Source organism: Gymnoscopelus microlampas (assembly GCF_963454915.1).
Source record: "Gymnoscopelus microlampas genome assembly, chromosome: 21".
In the NCBI taxonomy this organism is placed as follows: domain Eukaryota; kingdom Metazoa; phylum Chordata; class Actinopteri; order Myctophiformes; family Myctophidae; genus Gymnoscopelus; species Gymnoscopelus microlampas.
In genome coordinates this window covers 17,392,517-17,413,885 of record NC_139958.1, presented here as the reverse complement: position 1 = coordinate 17,413,885, position 21,369 = coordinate 17,392,517, and the positions used below count along the sequence as shown (strand labels likewise).

The 21,369-nt window shown below is 42.4% G+C and overlaps 1 protein-coding gene and 1 long non-coding RNA gene across 2 annotated transcripts in view; both read right to left on the bottom strand.

Moving 5' to 3' along the window:
- LOC311038063 overlaps positions 1 to 21,369 on the bottom strand; it is a 332,539-nt gene that overhangs the window by 3,527 nt on the left and 307,643 nt on the right. The window lies entirely within an intron of this gene.
- The window catches only part of LOC311038057 (uncharacterized protein), a 51,830-nt gene that overhangs the window by 3,401 nt on the left and 27,060 nt on the right, over positions 1 to 21,369 (bottom strand). Inside the window, exons 5-20 of the mRNA XM_084047362.1 lie at positions 20,904 to 21,094; positions 20,360 to 20,444; positions 9,653 to 9,967; positions 7,713 to 7,811; positions 7,168 to 7,329; positions 6,152 to 6,256; positions 5,315 to 5,373; positions 4,629 to 4,776; positions 4,289 to 4,393; positions 4,041 to 4,193; positions 3,431 to 3,598; positions 2,957 to 3,130; positions 1,771 to 1,860; positions 1,062 to 1,145; positions 568 to 686; positions 320 to 428 (exon numbers count right to left, since the gene is read on the bottom strand). Of these exons, the coding sequence (XP_083903488.1) occupies positions 320 to 428; positions 568 to 686; positions 1,062 to 1,145; positions 1,771 to 1,860; positions 2,957 to 3,130; positions 3,431 to 3,598; positions 4,041 to 4,193; positions 4,289 to 4,393; positions 4,629 to 4,776; positions 5,315 to 5,373; positions 6,152 to 6,256; positions 7,168 to 7,329; positions 7,713 to 7,811; positions 9,653 to 9,967; positions 20,360 to 20,398 (1,929 nt within the window). The 5' untranslated portion in view covers positions 20,399 to 20,444; positions 20,904 to 21,094. The remainder of the gene's footprint in view (positions 1 to 319; positions 429 to 567; positions 687 to 1,061; positions 1,146 to 1,770; positions 1,861 to 2,956; positions 3,131 to 3,430; positions 3,599 to 4,040; positions 4,194 to 4,288; positions 4,394 to 4,628; positions 4,777 to 5,314; positions 5,374 to 6,151; positions 6,257 to 7,167; positions 7,330 to 7,712; positions 7,812 to 9,652; positions 9,968 to 20,359; positions 20,445 to 20,903; positions 21,095 to 21,369) is intronic.

The following is a 21,369-nucleotide window of genomic DNA, read 5'->3' as shown; positions in this document are numbered from 1 at the left end:
ACAGAAGCCAAGAAGAGGGAGAGACACCCTTATCTTATTAAATAAAAAATATTAAATATTAAAAAATACTATGCATTGGTGAGACAAATCTATAGCTGTCCTCTATCGCCCTCTAGTGAGAATCTGTTTATACTGACATGATACAGTATATACTGACCATGATACTGACATCACGTATGCATACATGTGTCTGTGTGTGTGTGTGTGTGTGTGTGTGTGTGTGTGTGTGTGTGTGTGTGTGTGTGTGTGTGTGTGTGTGTGTGTGTGTGTGTGTGTGTGTGTGTGTGTGTGTGTGTGTGTGTGTGTGTGTGTGTGTTACCAGGTCTTTCTGTTCAGTAGATATCCTATGGTCTTCCTCCAGTTGGTCAGACAGTTCATTAATCTTTCTCTCCAGTTTGCTGATGGTGTTGGTCAGAACAGCCTTGTTCCTGTGTTGACATACAATCAACTTTAACAACCTTTAGCAACATATTCCGAGATGCAACGTGTTCTGAGCTTGTGTATTTATATGATTTGATTTTATTACGAAGCGACGTTTGCATTGGAGTATATGGAGACTTCACAAACCTCTCCTCAGTGCGGAGGACGTTCTCCAGCTCCTTGACCCTGCTCTCCGTCCTGGAGATCACGTCCTCCTGGATCCTGGACGTCTGGAGCTCATCCACCTCCACACGCAGCTCACGGATCTGTGGAGAAAGTGAGATAGAGAAGATAGAGATAGAGCAGTGGTTAACAACCTTTTCAGGCCGCGACCCCCCCCCCCCCCCCAAATGATCATATAGACTATAGAGCAGTGGTTCTCAAAGTGGGGTCCAGGCACCCTCAGGGTACCTTGAGGGGTTTCTTTCCATTTAGAAACCCCCCTCTCTGCATTCTTGCAGGACCCGTAGGGTCCATTTAGAACAACACACACACACACACACACACACACACACACACACACACACACACACACACACACACACACACACACACACACACACACACACACACACACACACACACACACACACACACACACACACACACACACACACACACACACACACAGTACTGCGTACCTGTCTCTCCAGTATGGCCTTCTCACAGTCCAGCTGTTCATTAAGATCCTTCTCCTGAATCACCTTCAACTGTAACTGTTCAGTCTGAAATAAACAAGTCATAAATAAATAGTCATAAATTTAAAAAAAAACAGCACTATGTTACTTTCCTCTTCTACCCTGGATTTGAACCCGATTTTTGAAAACCCTCTGCTGACATTTTTACCATTGAGCTAATAGAGTCTGCCTACATGACCTTTGACACGATCTAAATGTCTCAATAGAAGAGCAGGGAGACACAATACAACCACCCTAATTGTATAAGTTATATTGTATTAACATACTCTACCATACAGATTGGACAAAATTACATTTTATTCATTAAAAAAAAAAGTGAGGCTTTAATGGCGAGTAAGATATCATTTTGATGATCTGTGCCTGCGCCATACAGGTAATACTTCCTATGAGGCCCATGTCTACAATGCATTATAATATGTTACAACTAAGAGAATTAAAAATCACCTGGCCAAAAGAAAAGGTCTGTGATATCGGAGATTACAAGTCATTATAAAAGGCTTTATAATGTGTTCTTGATTACATTATAAGTACTTATGGGTGCTTATAACTATATTAATGGAAAATATGGTGGCCACTGAGAAAATGTGCAGGACAATATGAAGGACCAATACAAAGTGGAGGTCACCATGTTGGGATTTAAACAATAATGTACCTGTTCAATAGATCTTTTGTGTTTACTGGCCCATCTCTGCTCACTGTCATGAAGCTCCTCCAGGTCACTTTCAAGATCAATAATTCTCTCCTGAAAAGGACACAGACATTAAACACAGAGGAATCCATCAATGTCTCCTTACTTGTCTCCCTATCCAATTTACTGTAGTCTGTTTCTCCTACACGGTCTCTCTCTCTCTCTCTCTCTCAGCATTCTTGCTGTCTGTCTCTGCTATGCTGTCTGTCTCTCAGCTTTCCTACTGTCTGTCTCTACTACACTGTCTGTCTCTCCTACGCTGTCTCCCTCTCAGCTTTCCTACTATGTCTGTCTCTCCTAGGCTATCCCCCTCTCCGCTTTTCTGTCTGTCTACACCGTCTCACTCTCAACTTTCCTACTGTCTGTCTCTCCTACGCTATCTCCCTCATCAGCCTTACGGCGTTATGTCATTCCTAGACTTGTCTCCCTCTAGCTTTCCTACAGTCTGTCCCAACAAAGAGACCATAACACAGTAAAGGGGAGACAACGCTAATATATAAAATTACTGTTGCGTAGAGGTCCATTGTGACTCATCCCTGTCCTCTTGTTGTGAGAATACAAGGTTATGTTGAAAGGGCACAGATTAACTGTCTTTAGAAATGGCTACATTAACATTATTTATTCATGAGGTTATGGAATTAGTACAACACTGCTTGGAAGGATTAGCATAATTAATACCACATTAACCTTAAATTCTGATGACCACCACGACCACTGATTCACTGATTAATTTTAATGTTCATCCCTGTGTGAACGCGGGCCTGTGTCATGTCGGCGTGCCTTTTGTCTGAAGTAATGTTTCTGTGTAAATCACTTAAATAAAATGATCAATACTGCAATGTCGCGACGCATTGTGAGCTTGAAGATCGGCTATTTTCAAATGGCTGAAATGTATAAAGGGCTGAAGTGGTTAATGTATGTTTTGTAATAATAATCAAAATCTACAAAGTAACTAGTAACTAAAGTTTTCAAATAATTGTAGTGGAGTAACAGCGCAATGTTTGCCTCTGAGATGTAGTGGAGTAGAAGTAAAAGTACTGAAAATTGGAAATACTCCAGTAAAGTAAAAAGAATGTCTCAAAATTGTACTTAAGTACAGTACTTGAGTAAATGTACTTGAGTTACTTTCCACCACTGGTAGAAGTCTTACCTGTGCCTGTTTAAGCTGTTTACTCAGGTCATCTTTAGCCTGGTTAACCGTCTGTAGCTCCATGTGCAGATCGTCTACGGTTCTCTCGGCTTGCTTCCACTGCAGCTGCATGCGCTCTCTGAGCTGGATCTCCTCTTCTAAGGTCATCTCCTTGTCGCTCAGCTTCTCAGACACCTGACAAGAGAGGCAGCCACACACACACATAACCATTAGACACATTTCTTGTCTTGAGTGTGACGTGCCAACACCTATGATTATTGCGAGAGCCTCCCTATTTTTAAACCCTTTCTCCCGCTATATGCTCCTATTTAGTCTCCCGATTTTACATGCAATGTCTGCGCAAAAAAAGACTACCTTGCCTGACATGCATCGCTTGTCACTGCGATTGCCGATCCATTTGGTCGCATTTGTACGTTTTTGAAATTTAAAAAAGTTTGGGAAACACTGACTTAATAATTGTGAGGAGCCACCCACCTCTCCCTGCAGTCTGGTGACGACTCCCTGGAGTCTCTGCAGCTCCTGGTCTTTCTCCATCAGAGACTCTTCAAGCTCCTCCACCCTCGTCTGGGCGTCGTCCCGGAGCTTCTGCTGGAGACTGAGCTCTGCCCCTGCCTGGGTGGAGGCCTGCAAGGCTTCTCCTAGCTGGAGGAACACACACACCAAGAGAGACTCAGTACAGTGGACTGGGGAAACCTTTGAGTTGTACACAATTACTCCTTACATACGCAGACGGCTTCATTTCCTTCTGTATGTCTACAAAGCTCCCCCATTTTCTCTATAACCTTTTTTTTAAAACTTCTATTTAGTTATTCATTTTTTTCTGAAGAAATCTTTCACAAAAAAAGGAAATAAAGTAAAATACAATAAAACATATTCAGAGAAAAACATTTTTCAAAAGATTTTCCGAAATGTGCAAAGATTTTGAAAATAGCAAAATACAAGCAAACGAGTTTCAATGCAACTCAATGTAAGCTTGTCAATCAGCCAAAGTAACTATTTTTGACTTGACTTTGACAAAAGTTGGACATGCCTTAAATGCAATTGCACCATGCACTTTAGATCATGCACTATTTTTAGCATTCACCTCAGTCTCCAGTGTGAATATGGTGTTGCTGAGTTCAATAGTCTTCTTGTCTCTTGTCTCTTTGCTCAATTCTAACTCCTCCAGTTGTCTCTCTGCCAACCACAACTTCTCGGCCATCGTCTGAGCATGCTGTGTCTTCGTCTCTAGATTCTCCTACAACACAAACAAAACATTAGAGGTTGCTTTTTTTTTTGCTTTACAACCAAATGATTGTCTCAAAAACCTTACGTTATGTCAATCTCCATTACCTCAGCATCTTGTATCCTGTTCTTGAGGGTCTGTTGTAGGGCGTTGAAGGCGTACTCCTGCGTGTTGAATTCAATCATCATGTCCCTGGCCTCCTTTAACTCAATCTGCACGAAAGTTCAGATACTGTCATTCTTAGAAGTGGACTCAACCTCAACCACACACACACACACACACACACACACACACACACACACACACACACACACACACACACACACACACACACACACACACACACACACACACACACACACACACACACACACACACACACACACACACACACACACACACACACACAGAGCAATCTCCTCCTCCCTCCCATCCGTGTCTCTGTACCTCCATCCCTCTGTATGTCTCTGTCATGGCCTGGTTCTCTCTCTCCATCTCCATCACCCTCTCCCTCATCCTCTTCATTTCATTGGTCAGCTGGGTGTTGTTTCTGTGCAGGTCTTCGTTGTTCACCAGGAGGCCACGCATCTCGAACCTGAATCAGCACATGAAGGTTAACATCCCGGAGAACACGCATCGCCAACTTTTAAAAGGAACCCTGGATAATAAGCCGTATATGCCTTAAATACATTCTAATTGACTAAAATTCGAAATGAAAAAACCCTGAAATATTTTATTCATTTTAGAAATATAACTCAAATGGGACAACGCCTGTCGCAAGTTGATGATGTAATTTGTCCATTTGTGGTCCAGCCCTATGGAATGCATGTGCTAATAAAAAACAATAATAGGAGGTTAATGTGAGCATCAAAACAATATTTTAAATATGTTTTTGTATTATTATTATTTGTATTATAGTTATAGAGGGCAATTATAATGTATTAAGGCAGGGGTTCTCAAACTTTTTTTATACCACAACCCCATATTATGAGGGACACTTTTTGGCAACACATTTTGCAACCCTCAGAGTGGTTACATTTGTACACTTAAGAGTTGAATTAACACCCAGGAGTTTTCTGTGCGTGGCCATCGGCCATGTCGGCCACAAAGAACGTAATTAAGGATAATCTGACCTGATCTGGTTCCTTTCCTTATCCATCTCCACACTCTCTGCCTCCAGGAACTGGTTCCGCTGGAGTCCGCACACGCACACGCGCGCACACACACACACACACACACACACACACACACACACACACACACACACACACACACACACACACACACACACACACACACACACACACACACACACTTAAGGTCAATATACTATATAATCCAACAGGTGGCTGAAGAAGTAGCACATGGTAAGTGTAATTGGTCATCACTAATGCTCATTATAATATAGCATTTTTGTCTACATGTTCCGTGTCTCAGAGGTGGGCTGTGGACGTTTCAGAAACCCGCACCTTTTATTTAAATTTGTATTTGTGGAAGAAAAGTGGCTTCTATTATAGCATGCTAACTTTCCAGGAATAGAAAGCCTGCAGTTTCTATTAGCTTGGATTCCCCCATCGATGATGTCACTGGTAGGCGGGTTTCTGAACTGTCCACAGCCCTTCTCTGAGACGCAGACCAAAGTAGACAAAAATATTATAATGAGAATTAGTGAGGACCAATTATATGAAGATAGGTTGAAAAAGGGCGAAGTGGTCCTTTAATGTTTTTTGCAAGTCACTTTGACATGCCTTGAATCTAACCCAACGTTTCTCAACTGTAACTCTGAGAATGCACACTCTCATTTGTACACTCTCAGAGTTAAATAAATAGGATTTTACAGTGTAGATTGGGGTCCCAGAGATAAAAATAAATAACAATTGATAATTGTATCAAATGGGGGGTCCGTGGCACGTTAAGCCGGGGGTCCTTGAAATGAGAAAAGGTTGAGAATCACTGATCTAACCCCTTACCTTCTGACAGGTGTCCAGCTGTTTGGTCAGTTCCTCTATATAGTCTCGTTTATTGGGGCCCCCCAGAGTGGCAGAACGCAGCGACCCAGTGTGGTTGGGAATCACCTGCAGTAAAGAGATATGGTCAATACCCACAGGTACCGTACATGCATTACAGTATATACAATAAAAGAAAAGACATGCTATCCCTGTATCTGTAAGGCTTTACCAAATGATTGAGTTTTCATTGTAAAAGTCTGGAGCAATGAGACAGCAAACAATAAAATCAGTTTACATTTATACTTGATAAATCACACGACGATTCTTGAAGTAATTTTCAAAAAACGATTCTCATTTGAAAATTATTCCCAATCAGTTTTATCTAAATTATTTTAATTCACAACAGTCATATTGTTTTCATCTGGACTTTAAAAACCAGCTCAAACTAAAAATGATATTATACCAGAGAGGGTTGCTTGTAAAAATTCTTGGCTTTGATGGAACCTTATGAATAGATTCTATTTGATGCAGAAACACAACATAATTGCCTTGATGCAAGTAACATTAACGAGTGTCAGCTGGACAGTGACACGCACACCTCAGCTGTGCTGAACTGAAAGTAAAATGTCCCCCTAAAGCCCTTGAATATGACTGAAGACATGATAATGTTTACTGTGATTATGGTAAGCTTACATAGCATTCATATCACATACACCATAGAGTAAAAACTCATGTAACTTTTTTATATATATATTTTTTTAATCGATTTTTGGAAATTGTGAATCAATTTTTAATCGTTGATATTAAGAATCGCAATTTTGACATGAAACGTTTTTCCCCAACACCACTAGTATTGTCGTCCAGTATTTTTGCTCGTGCTTCACCTTGGACTCTATGTCCAACTGTCTTGCCATTCCCCCATCCAACCACCAAATAACCATCCCAACATCCACAAACAATTCAAAATAATTCTGCTATTCTGTAGAGCCGATGGCCTCGGTCACCATAGCCCTCGTATTGTTGTTTTTGAAACGTACTGTGTTGGTGCCTTCAGCCCTTCTCCTGGCCAAGGTGTCGTACGCAGAGAAGCGGGTTCGAGGGGCGGTGAGGGTGGGCGTTGGTACAGGGCTGACACTACGACTGCTGTAGCTGAAGAGGTTCAATTCAGAGGTGGCCGGAGACAAGCCTCCGCCCTGCACCTAGAGAGAAAGCAACAGGACAGGTACTGTAGTCAGCTAGTAATGTAGTGAGATGAGATGACGAGAAGAGATGCAATGGGAAGAAATACACTTTTATGAGAATAAATTACCTCGAGCGTAGACGTAATTAGAATAGATACGATTTTCTGAAAAGAAATTCTATGCACGGAGGTGAGATTTTAAGAAATGAAATGAGTTGAGATGTGACAAGATTTTAATGAGAATAGATAGAAGGACACACACACTTTCTTTTTGATGAGATAAGATTTAATGTAATAACATAATTTTAACGACAACAACAATGGGCCTTCCACATCTCCTAATACAACAAAATTACAACTAATGATTAATAACAATAACAGTAAAATGTCAGTATTTCTCACCTTGAATTCAGACATTCGGTACATGGGGTTGTACTCTGGCATAGAGGGTGCAGTCGTGTATGGACTGATAAACACCCTGGGAGGACTGTCAACCCCACCCTGAGAAGATCAAACAGACAAAACACTCATGTCACTTCTCCAGTCAGTTAAAGAACATAGACGAGACAGACAAATCATAACAGTATCTAATTACAACTTAGAGGGGGACCACAAACATGAAGTTTTCAAAATCGCAGGGCCAGAACATGGCTGGAGGTGCAGTGCTCATGGGCATACTGGAGGGGAGCCAACAAGCGCTCCGAATCATTAACACTGAACATTCAAACCCTAGTCACACGCACACACTTGCTGAAAATGGAACATGAAACTGGTGTGGGAAACGGTCAAAGCGTGGGGGATTGTGTCTTTAGTATGAATTAAGAAGACAATTATGAAGCTGCATCTATACATCCCATAGCTCGAGGGGACGGGACAGTCAACTGAGACTGTGATTGGCTGAGACACAACCAGCCTCAGTTTTACTAGGACATTTCAGAAGAAAAGTCACAAAAAGCCATTGCAGATGGACATTAAAGGAGCATTTCACCCCTGGAAGAAACTGCAATCACTCAATGGTAATAGTATTTGTAGTAGATAACAGTAGCACAATTTAAAATTTGCACCCTATGGCCAGAAAAATAATGAAATCTGTGTGTTTGACTAGGTTTTGACTGGACTGCTTATTACTACAATGACCATAATGCTTTTGGTGCACTGCCCCTCCTTGTGGCAGGGGAGGTGCGGTGTGGGTGGGATCTCCAACAGCAACGTTGAAACAGCATGGCAGTGTTGCCATGTCTGCTTATTATAAGCGGCTTCTTTCTAAAATGTAGTTGATATTTGGGCTTGTATCCAAATGTTTTGATTGTTGTTTAAACCAGTGGTTCTCAAAGATGTTCATGTATTTTTCCACGGACCCCGATCTGAAATTATATTTTGTGCCAGGAAGCCCCAACCAAATATGTGTTGTTAAACGATTAAAAAATGCTCCACATTTTGCACTTTTTTCCCCTCAAGATTTTTTGGAAAATAGCAGATCTACAAGCTCACAATGGGTAACATCGCAACGTGTTGTGAGCTTGTAGATCGGCATTTTTCAAATATATAATATCCCATGTTAAAGTGCTCTTGGCTTAGTTATCTTCTTTTGGGCTTGTTTTCATAGACCTGGTTTCTTATTTCTTTCACAATATCTGGCAACACTGGAAGTCAGTTTGTTTACCATCTCCACGTTGTATTTGGATTCTTTCACGCTTGCGCTTGTGAAACACTACACAGGATTATTATTTCATGTCAACATTCAAGTACAACTATCAGAAGATGTAACTCAGGTAAAGTAATGCGTCACTCTTCAAATTTAACAAAAGGTCCGCGAACAAATGCGCAGTTTGGGCTGTTTTCTGTGTTCTGTTGTGTCTAAAATCTCTGGCAGGAGGGGGGTGGGGGGCTGTCCGCTGGCTGCATGACGCGTCGAGACAACATGTAGTGCGGAAAGGAATGATGTAACATCTCGTGACGTAAATAACGTCACGAGATGTTCGAAGATTACTATATATCTCAAAACACAGATCATTCACAAAAATAATAATAATTGAGTCCTAAACTTCATTACCATTGGGTCAGTTTCTTCCAGGGGTGAAATGTCCCTTTAAGGTTACAATGTTATAATGCAGTACATATAACATTCTAATTATTGATTGATTGATTGAATACTTTATTAGATAGAAATGTAAACAGCACGAGTACAGTCATGCACTTGGTCTAAAAGGATAACCCCAAAAAAGTCTTGTTTCCATTGAGGTCCTATACCAATTATTAGGACATGACTCCCGCACGCGCGCACACACACGCACACGCAAACGCACACGCACACACTCTCCCGCAGGTTCCCTCTCACCCACCCTGTCGGACATGTTGTCCCAGTCTCGGGAGGCCAGGGACTCCAGGGACCCTCGGTAGTTGTTTTGGGCCAGTCGGGAGCTGTCCCATCGGGACAACCTGGGTCCATTCTCTGCTCCACCCGCGGTGCCATCCCGATCCCTGCCGACGCCGCCCGACCCGTTGCTGATGCCTCCGGGCCCGTTGCCATGGTCGTTGCTGAGGAACAGCTGATACTTGGGGTTGTTGTTGTGGCTGGGTAGAACTCGGGGTGTGGGCAGGGCCTCTTCCTCAGAGGCGGGGCTGTCAGGGTGCTTGATTGGATCCAAGTCTGATTCCTGGAGAGCACACAGTAAACCCCTCAATAACAATTTAACCACTTCAGCCCTATTTTTTGAACTTCTTTTGAAGATTTTAACCCACAATTTGGATGGCAGGTTAACTCTGAAGAGGGAACAAATTAGAGTGATCCACAGGATGCGTTGTGTTACTTAAGTAAAACTACCATTGCTACATTGTAGAAAATATTCTGTTACGAGTAAAAGTCCTGCATTCAACATTTTACTTGAGTAAAAGTACAAAAAATATTGGCGTCAACTTTTGCTCACAAGCCAGCATTGACCCTCATACAACCATCATTTTACACTTTACACACACGCACACAGACATTTGTGTGAGCATGTGTATTTTGAGATTTATTGTGTGCATATGTTTTACATCTTGAACTGAAGTTTATCTTGTACTTGCACCATCTTGCACCATCGCTGGATGCTGATGTATTGTAGATGGCTGGCCTTACCCACAAACACACATATAAGCACATACTTACGTACGTACATACGCGAGCATGCGTGCGCACGCAAGCGCACAGGCACATACACACACACACACACACACACACACACACACACACACACACACACATACACACACACGCACGCACACGCACACACACACACACCAAACTAACAGTGAAACAAAGGGAAGTACATCCTGATACAGTACACGCTAATTACCCACCCACCCCCCAAACAAAAAATACAAATAGAAAATAATCCATGTTTCTTTATGTGTTCAGGGGCATTATGCAGGTACAGCTGAGAGAAGAGAGTAAGTCAGATTGCTAGATAGCGAGCTACAGTAAAAGCCTCAATGTTAATGTTTCCATTTATAACTCAGAGTACGCTCACAGTTAAATCAACACGGATGATGAGGGAGACAGAGGCTATTTAATGTAACAATAACTGAATATAATTATAGAGGCAGATGAGTTTTCATGCAGAGTGGCTGCAGTGCTTTAGTCATGCAAGGAGATTGGGTGTAAATCCATGCAAAAGGTTTGGTTTTCAATCTGAAATGCCACACGTCCATGCACATGATGATTATATTCTCGCATAGCCATATGATCATAGATCTCCGCCTAGCGATACGTCTGGTGACATCGGAATTCATTGAACGGTCTACAACAGCGACGGAAACCAGTACATACAAACCTACACCTACTGCTTTGAAATCCAATCCTGATATGGCCCAATATGAAGCTAATTGAGTGTTTTATTATATATCATGTTTTTATTGTTTTGCTGTTTTTTCATGTACCTAAAGAGTGCATCTAAGTGGCCATAGAAGTGAATCTGAAGGATCACCGTGAAGTCCTTTTTAAATCTGAATGGTTTCTACCCAGTTTTAGCCCATTCATTGAATGCAGATGTCAGCAGACGTGGCTACATGAGACTAATAATATGTCTCGTGCACATCCATTCATGCACATGGTGATAGGTGTCATTCACATCCATGCACATGGTGATAGGTCTCATGCAGTCAGTTCAGACGTCACCGATCAGCTCGGGTCGTGTCACGTATAACTTACCGATCCCATTCCTGAATCAGCCACTGACTCCCTCCCAGAATCGCTGTTGTTGTTCAACGTCTTTGGACCGTCCTGGGTCCTTTTTGGCTCTGAGTCAAACTGAACCTGGGCTGACCTGTCCTCCCCCTCTGGAAGTTTTTTTACAAGTGTAGATTCCTCTGAGGAATCCCTTACTGGACTTTCTGTGGTGTTCTGCCCATTTTCAAAGGGTCCGGTCCCCTTGAACGGAGGAGTCACAGAGATAGAGGGGACTGGGCTCCCTGTGGTAGAGCTGGACTGTGGCTTTGAGGGCTCCCCCTGCTTCCCAGCTTTCATCTGAACCACGGAGACGTCAGATGAAGACGTTGTGATGACATGGCCTGTTTCAGGTTTCAGGTTTGGACTGAAGGAGGAGAGGGCTTCTGGGGAAGATCCTTGAGGAGAACCGGATGCAGGGACGCGATCGGTACCGGAGAATTTATGGATCAGATCTTTGACACTACCAGAGCGGGTTAGGTTAGAACGTCGTCTGGTCAGCGAGGCTGTTGACCATGCTCCTTCGGCCGTTGCCGATTTCCCTTGATCGGTCCTCCAGGATTGACCTGAATCTACTCCGTTGGTGGCAGTGGTTTGGTAAGGAGGCAACGCAGAGAAGGAGGAGGATGAGGAGGAAGAGGAAACAACGCTCCCGTTTTGCTGAAAGAATTGAACATAATAATAAAACACCCAAACCAGATGTTAAATAAAGGAGGTGCACTTAGGGGTGCTGAAAAAAGTTAGCAAATTATTTTCGGTGAATGTCCCACACAGAATAAGGATGCTAGCGTTCAAGTGGTTAAAACAATTACTAGAGTGAAACATATTTGACTCTGAGGACAGAAGACGGTCTGGGTTTCTCCTCTATTAAAGTTTTGATTAGTCCAGACAATTTGAAATTAATGCATTTCACTGAGAACACATTTGGAGTTGTGTGATTCTGGCCGATATTTTTGACTTTCTAAACATGTTATTATCGGGTTTAGCTCGGCCCCATCCAAACCTAGCCTGGAATCCAGACCGAATGCTGCTACAGTACGTTCGTCCTTTGGAGTGCAGGAATCCAAAAGAACATAGAAGCGATTAGTTGGGATTTCAGGCTAATCCCGACCTATGTCTGCTAATGTAATCATTTGTAGCATAAATCAAGCTTGACAATACATCGTGAGTCTGCGGAACAAAGAGTGTGATGATTCGGTGGAGACAAAAATGTACCTCTAGTGTCCCTATTCTGGGGGGCGAACATTCAACGAAAATAGCAAAGCTACAAGCTGACAGAGCTACGAGCTACAAGCTCACAACGTGTTGCAATGATTGGCTGTTTTCAGCGAAGATTTGCAGGAGAAAGAATTAGGGGGCCAAGTATAGAGCACTGTGGGACCCCGGTCAACTAAGTTCTGTATATACTGTAGATTTAAGTGGTTAAGACTCTGATTCACTCTACCTCATCAACAAAAAGTAAACAAAAAAGTAAATGAGTAACAGTAAAAACGTAATAAAGAATAACAAGTAACAATACAAAAACTGTCAATTAGAAACAAGAAAATACAAATATCAGTAAATAACAGTAAAACCTGTTTGAATGAAACTAACCATATTAAAGCTGCACTATGTAACTTTCCTCTTCTATCCCGGATTTGAACCTGGTTTCCTGCGCAAGTGCTGACGTTTTTATCATTGAGCCTGCTTGCTCAGGGGATAAATTGAATCTTGACCATCAGGTAAAAAAATGTGTCAGATCCTGTGTCTAGTTGAGACATGACCTTTGACACGATCTGAATGTCTCAATAAAAGAGCAGGGAGACTAAATACAACCACCCCAATTGTATAAGTTATATTGTATTAACATACTCTACCATACAAATTGGAGAAAATTACATTTTATTAATTAAAGAAAGTTACATAGTGCCGCTTTAAGGAGTAAATTAGCTAAACCTGGTTGAATAAAAACAACAACATCAATAAATTAGTACATTAGTAACAGTAACAACTGTTTGAATGAAATATAAAAAAACTGATGTGTTCTGATAACTTACTGTTATCTCTTTTGTTAGAATTAATTTATATACATATTGATATTATAAATACCAGCCCTTTCAAACCAAACAACATTTTCTTCCAAACCAATAGTTAGGACAGACCGTGTTCATACAAAATTCATGAGAGTTCCTCTCCAGACATGAATCCCTCTTGAGAAGCAACATCTGCTCTCATCTGAGAAATTATCACCCTCCCCCCACTCACAACAAACATGTTCTCAAAGACAGCAGAGCATAGATAAGGTATGTGAATGTACTGTATGTATGTATGTATGTATGTATGTATGCAACACGCACGCACGCACGCACGCACGCACGCACGCACACACACACACACACACACACACACACACACACACACACACACACACACACACACACACACACACACACACACACACACACACACACACACACACACACACACACACACACACACACACACACACACACACACACACTTCTTCGTAAACACCCACATTACCAAATCCAAATTCCCACTTCACTCACGGCAAAAATAAAATAACAGTTTTCATTTAGGTCTGAAAAGCCACTTAAATGAATCCAAGTTTAATTAACAATCGCAGAAAAAAAAAACACACACACAAGAGTAATTCCATTTAGTGCTACTTTTGAAAATGAGATGGCCAGTAGCCAGGTTTTTAACTTCGGGCCCTTAATCCAGGGGCTCGCCGAGGCATCCTGCCCCAGGGACAGTGATGTGAGTTTGGGCCAGGGTCTAGGGGGGGATCAGGGCTAATCATGGAGGTATTAAAATGTTTACAGGTCATGGTGGGATTAGCCATCGGCTAATGGTTTTTAATGTTATTATTTTTGGCTGTCATTATAGGATGAACTCTGACCACTAAGGATGAATGGGATGCAGTGTGTGTAAGAGGCCAGTCGTCTACAATACACCAGCATCCAGCAAGCCTAATAGTGTAAGTAAAGGATAAACTTCAGTTCAAGATAAAACATATGCACACAGAAAATCTCAAAATACACACACATGCGCGCACACACGCACACACACACACACACACACACACACACACACACACACACACACACACACACACACACACACACACACACACACACACACACACACACACACACACACACACACACACACACACACACACACACACTCACAGGGCCACCACTCTTTTAAGTTGTCAGTTCCATCAGGGAGAGAACTTGTGTCAAAACAACAACAACGCAAACCAATTAGCAGGAACAGCGGTGTGTTGGACACATACGCGGCTTGCAGAGGTTGTCCCCTCGCCAATCTGCTTAGCAATATGTCCCCGCCTTGTTCTCCGCCGTACCGCTGCAAATAACATTAATGAACTGAAAATCCTCAGTGTTCATTTAACTCTGAGAATGCACAGATGTAACCGAACGGACCCTTTGGGTCATTTACATCAGTACATTCTCAGAGTTACAAATAAATTACGATACATTTTAGATTTATCAGTCACAAACATTTTAGATTTTAGATTTGACTGTGTACAGAAATGATTTCATGTAAAGAATACAGTTTATTTTTATGGATTGAAATTTTCTTTTATCCCTTTCCTTTCATATTTTGTGGATGTATGTACAGTATTTGCCTGTTATGAACAATATTGTCCCCAGAGTGATTAATTTCCATCTTAACTCATCTTCTATTGTCTAGCGACTGTCTATGATAAGGCTAATTCATATAAATCTATGTTTGATCCAAATGTAGGACATTTGAAGTAATCTTTAAGACTTTAATGTTATGCAAAGTAGAGCATTGACACTCAAGCTGCAACATGTGACAATCCTGTTTACTTAAATAGCTATTCAAATGATAATCTTAAAATGAATGGTCTTCAATTAAATCTAATGAGTGCATTAATTCAGCAAGAATCGCTCTGGTAAATTAACCACACATCTATTTGTTCAAAATCTAGGTTGAATTATAAATTATGGGATTATGCATGCTCATTTTCCACCACCAGATTAACCCAATCTGCTAAACAAATTACAGTTTCCCCACTGTCTGTCGCTATTATGCCGTCTCCCTCTCAACTTCCCTACTGTCTGTCTCTCCTATTTGCTGTCTGTCTCTCAGCTGTCTGACCCTCCTCCAATGTCTCCCTCTCAGCTTTCGTGCAGCTTTCCTAACTGTCTGTCTCTCCTATTACAATGTGTTGGTTTTCAACCTGTCTACACATTGTCATGATAAAAACTAAAGTACAGTAACACGCTCTAACTGCTCATCTGCTCTCACGTATATGACATGTTTCCCTGTCATGAAGACACTTTAGACAAGGATTCACAGAAAGATCTGTGTGCGTGTGTGTGTGTGTGTGTGTGTGTGTGTGTGTGTGTGTGTGTGTGTGTGTGTGTGTGTGTGTGTGTGTGTGTGTGTGTGTGTGTGTGTGTGTGCGTGTGTGTGTGACAGACAGACAGAGCCATACGAACAGGCAGATGTTTCCTCTGTCTCGACTTCAACTGTCTGAGACAAAGACTGACAACATCTGGACCCACGCCAGTCACATGCACACACGCACACACACACACACGCGCGTGTGCACGTACACGCACGTACGCACGCACTATTACTCAGTCAGCGAACGGGAGCCATTTTGAGTCTGAAACATTGGTTTAAAACTAAGTTTTAAACCAATGTCCTGCGTGAGAGAGCAACTCAGCGAAGAGGGAATCCCAGATTGTCTAGTGGAGTTGTTGTGCTTCAGGCAGCACTTCTTTCTAAGCTTGGGCAAATTCAGGCTTTATGAATAACATTCAAAGAACCTATCACTGATCTGCAGCTATTCGGTCAGGGGTATACAGTATATAAACTGAATGTTTGATGATTAAATGTCCTTGACTGTTTGACGATGACCCAGCTTACTGATGGCATACTGTTGTAGGGCAAAGTCCTCATCCACCCAATGATTTTTAAAGCCTTTTTTTGGATGATGTCTAGCTACCTGAGAGTGGTCTGAGAGGCATTCATCCAGGCTAGGCAGGAGTACTCCATAATACTCCTGACCTGGGTTTTTGTAGATGTTGGCTCTGCCTTTAGCATCAAGCTTGTTGGCCAGCTTACGCAGTGCTCCAAGTCCAGCACGTTTACAGATGTTGGACAGATGGCTGGTCCACGTTGAGTTTACTGTCTATACAAAGACCAGGAACCTCCATCTGCTCGCTGAGCTTGATTTTAGGTTGATTTTAGTGGTCCCAAAGAAGAGATCTGGGCGAGATGGGTTCCTCTTTCTGGACAGGATTATAGCCTTACACTTGCTGGACTCGAAAGTGACCTTTCCAGGCATCAGCCCACTTCCGGATGTTTTCCAGGTCTTTGTTTAGGGACGTAGCCACCTCAGGCCCATTTGATGATGTTATTGCGAAAAAAATGGTTGAGTTGTCCGCATACAGAAATATGTTGTTCTCACACTGTTCCACAACATCATCTATGAAGATGGAGAATAATAATGGGCCGAAAAACAATCCCTGAGGTACAGATGCGTTGATGGGACGTGGTACTGCTTGTCAACCAGCAGGTGTCCTACCTGACACCAAGGTTTAATTGTCTGAATGGAGCACCTCCAAGCTGCAACTGCACATGTTCTAGTTCTACTGAACATACTCTACCATACAGATTCAAATAACATTTTATTCAAAAATGCCTGTGCGAATCGGCATTGTTTGGCATGCAAGGCAACGGTTTGTGTTGCGTTTGACGTCAGACCAGCCTACGGTATATAAGGGGTGGCAGCTGTTGAATATGACGACAGACAGAGACAGACAAACGGAGACAAGGTCTGAGAGAGGGAGAGACATAAAGTAATAGGAGATCATTAGAGTGATGTTGTGCTGGGCAGTTGCCAGGGAGAAAGGACCATATGGGACCTATCAAGCTGCTGTAGCAGTGGGGTGCAAGATATACTCCTTTGGAGGGCCCTGCACGTACGACGAAGATCAAATTTCAGTGTACATCTTCAACACAGTTTCTTTGCGCTGGAGGAAGTTACCAAAGGTGACAACCGGAGGAGAACATCGTGAGGTTCCTTCCATGCGTGAGGACCACACAGCTGTGCTCATAGATGATGTCACCTATATCTGGGGAGGGTGTCCTTTGTCCAACGTTCTTTATGCATTTGACGTCGGTACCCACAGATGGTTCGCGCCCAGGGTTTCTGGGACTGTTCCGGAGGAAATGTACTTCCACTCAGCCTGTAACTTGGGGAAGGTCATGTATATTTATGGAGGATACCTTGACACTGAATGCACTAATGACATCTACAAGTTGGACACCACCAAAATGATATGGTCTTTAATTAACACCAGAGGCACTCTGGCACTTGTTTCAGTATATCACTCTGCCACCATCATCGGTACAAAGATGTATGTATTTGGAGGCCACACAGATTTGTTCGACACGTCCGACATGGTCGACAATAACAACATCAGAGTGTTTGACACAGAGACCAACTGCTGGCTGAGCACCCCTTCCGCACAGCAGCTTCTTCCAGAAGCACGCAGGCATCATTCAGCCTTTGCCTACAATGGAGAGCTGTACATATTTGGTGGTGACAACTTCCTAAAGAACTTCAATGATCTGTGGAAATTCAATCCGGAGACTTTCTCCTGGACGAAGGTTGAGCCCAGGGGGAGAGGCCCGTTTGGGATGACATCTATTTGCAGTTGCATGGTGGGGGATCGTATCATCCTCTTTGGAGGATACAAAGATCCCACACCTGCAGATGACATGTACATCTTAGACTTAGGTCCTAGTATGAAGACGTTATGCAAACTAGCAGTTATTCAGTACGGTTTGGAGCAGTCGGCACTCCCACATGACATCAGGTGGGAACTGGCAGCCATGACTTCCAAAAGCAACAGAAAGAACTTACATGAGGGCGATCGCTGCCAAACAAGCCCACAAAGAAGCGTCTAATAACCGTGTGGCTTCCATGTGAATTACAGACTTAATAATAATGTGGCCAGTATGTGACGTCAGTGGCCAGTATGTGACGTCAGTCGCCTATGACTTGGGCAAGGTTTTAGCCGATCCAACCCTCCACTGACCCGTCGGCTTAACTTATTGGCCAGGCTTCGTATAGCCTTTGTGCCGCATAGCCTATGCCTTGCATCGTTCCCGACATGCATGGCCCCCAAGTAGGCTGGTGCTGTCCTAGTAACATTAAAGCTACCAAATCCATCAGAAAATTTTAAAGAAACATGGTAAAAAATGTGGGTAGGTAGTTCATTGACCTCCTGGCAGAGTGCACAAGACATTTTGTGCACCATCCATTGGTTTGCAAGATTAACTCTGAACAGACAGACAGGCCGACAGACCCATTTCTAGATGGCTATAGACCCACCCCGTAAAAACAGAGAAATCCCAAGTCGCATGACTAGAAAATTGATAAAATTGTGTCTTACACACTATTAAAGATGACCTCCAGACAAGACACATTTTAAAGTATGTAAAAAATACTCAGCTATGATCAATATTGTTTAACACAGATAAACGTTACGAAAAACAAAGAAAGGAAAAAGAAAACAATTTTGCCCTCATTGAGATATTCTGGATTTATGAATATTAAAACATGCAAATACCACAGTTCTCAGGCCCCAACCCACCACACTGATCAAAAGACAAATGGTTTCAGGTTTCACCAAGTGGGTACTTTGCGAGGATTACGTCACACAGCAGGCTCAATTGTTGAGGAAGTAGCTTGTGCAAAAATGTTACAAAATAGCAGATCTTCAAGCTCATAACACGTCACGCTGCGACGCATTGTGAGCTTGTAGATCGGCTATTTTCAGCATGCAACCAAGTGTAAAATCAGCCATTACGACACCATCAAGGCACCGCCAAAATGCATTTTAGTCGACTAAATCAACTGTAGATTTAGTCGACTATAATCTTATGATATTTAGTCGACTAAAACTAGACAAAAACTAAAACATTTCAGAGGACTAAAATATGACTAAAACTAAATAAAAATGTGCCGTCAAAATCAACACTGGCACGCACATGGATAGAAGAAAATGGAAAAGTCCTCACTGGATCAAGCTCCCATAGTTAAATGATTGTATTACCACCAAGGTGACTTTACGAGTGGATTAGACGTTGAAGAAGAGCTAAGATGTGAAGGTGAAGTGGCACCTTGTTGGTAAAACAATATATTAACTAGAAAATGTGCTCCTTGGAGCACAGGTCTCCGCCAGTACTGTTCCTGATTAATCCTGTCTTACCTCACTTCAAAAGATATAAATGATCTTTTGAAGTGACACACCTATTTATTGGTCTCTATTTCATCATGCGTCTCGCTAGCCAATCAAAGCACACCCTTTCAACATATTGTCATGTGTCACGTGAAGCTTGACCAATGTTAGCTTGGTGGACACACGGAAGGACGAGAACGAAAACATAGTCTCCTGGCGGAGACAACAACTATGTGGGTCTGATGTGAGGACAGTACAGAGAAGCTCCACACCTCCAGTGGAAGAATGTGAAAAAGTCTCTGTTCTGAAATCTGCATCAGTCATGCTTCCAAGAGGAGTTAAGGCATGTTTTTGAGCCGAGGGGAACTTTAAGAAAATTAAGCTTGTACGCTGTTTTAAGCAAAGTGAATTCAGTCTTCATGGTAAAAATCTAATTAGCATCAAAATGAGGGATAAAGCCCAACTGAGTTGTGTAGCATTCTCCTGCTACAAATTGCAAATAAAAACATCAGCTTACTGATAAGAGAATAAGAAAAAATAACACATAGAAGTGATCAATCACTTCACTCAGAAGTTCTATTTTTAATTACCATGTTGTTTCCTGGTTGGCTGTCGTTCATGCCTTGCATACTGTGGTCACTCTGATTGGCTGTGGAGATCTGCTCCTTGTCTGACCTGAACAAGGAAACAACGTTGATGATTACGATTATTTATGCCAGGGATTCTCAACCTGTGGGCCGGGGGCCGTGAGGATATTGCAAGTGGGCCCCCAAACAATTAATGTAGAAACAATTTCATGGTATTTTTTCTTTAAAACCTTGAAAGATGTTGTTTTCATTCTGATACCGACAAATAAGACCTTAAAGTACACTATGATAGTTCCAGTGATCCACGGCGGAACAAACATCATTTAAATAAACATGCTCTGAAAATGCATACCCGTTAAGGGTCCATTTGGTTTAATTTTAGACTCTCAAGAGTCAAAGATCTATAAGGGTCTATTTGGTTACCAACTCTCCATCAGCTGGGGACCACCTGGAACCTCCGCAAGGACCACTGGTGGTCCCCGGACCACTGGTTGATAGCCACTGATAGATATACACTATAGACAGACAGAGAGACAGACAGACAGACCTGTAGTAGTCTCTTAATATTCTCACGGTGAAGCTGTGAAGTTCTTGCGTCTCTTCCTGGTACTCGTGCAGGTCTTGTGTGAGAAGGTCGCGGAGCGCGCTCAGCGCCTTCTCCTGGAACACGAGTCGCTCTGACTGGGTGAGATGTTCAGCGATGTGAGCCTGCAGCTCCCTGCGTGTGTGCAACAGCAACTGTAAGGAGAGACAACACAAGTAGTCCCAAAATGTTCAGCTCAACACCCTAAAAGAGAAATCTGGACGCTTGCCCGGGACGTTTGTCCAGGACCCAAACTTGTGAAAATAGCAGATCTACAAGCTCACGATGCGTCGCTTCGTGGCACGCTGCGAGCTTTACAGAGTTAAGTGTACTGATGTGTTAGGGATATAGACAAAATGAAATATCACTATCACATATCACTCAATATTGTGACAATAATATTGTATTGTGATGATAATAACATGTTTCT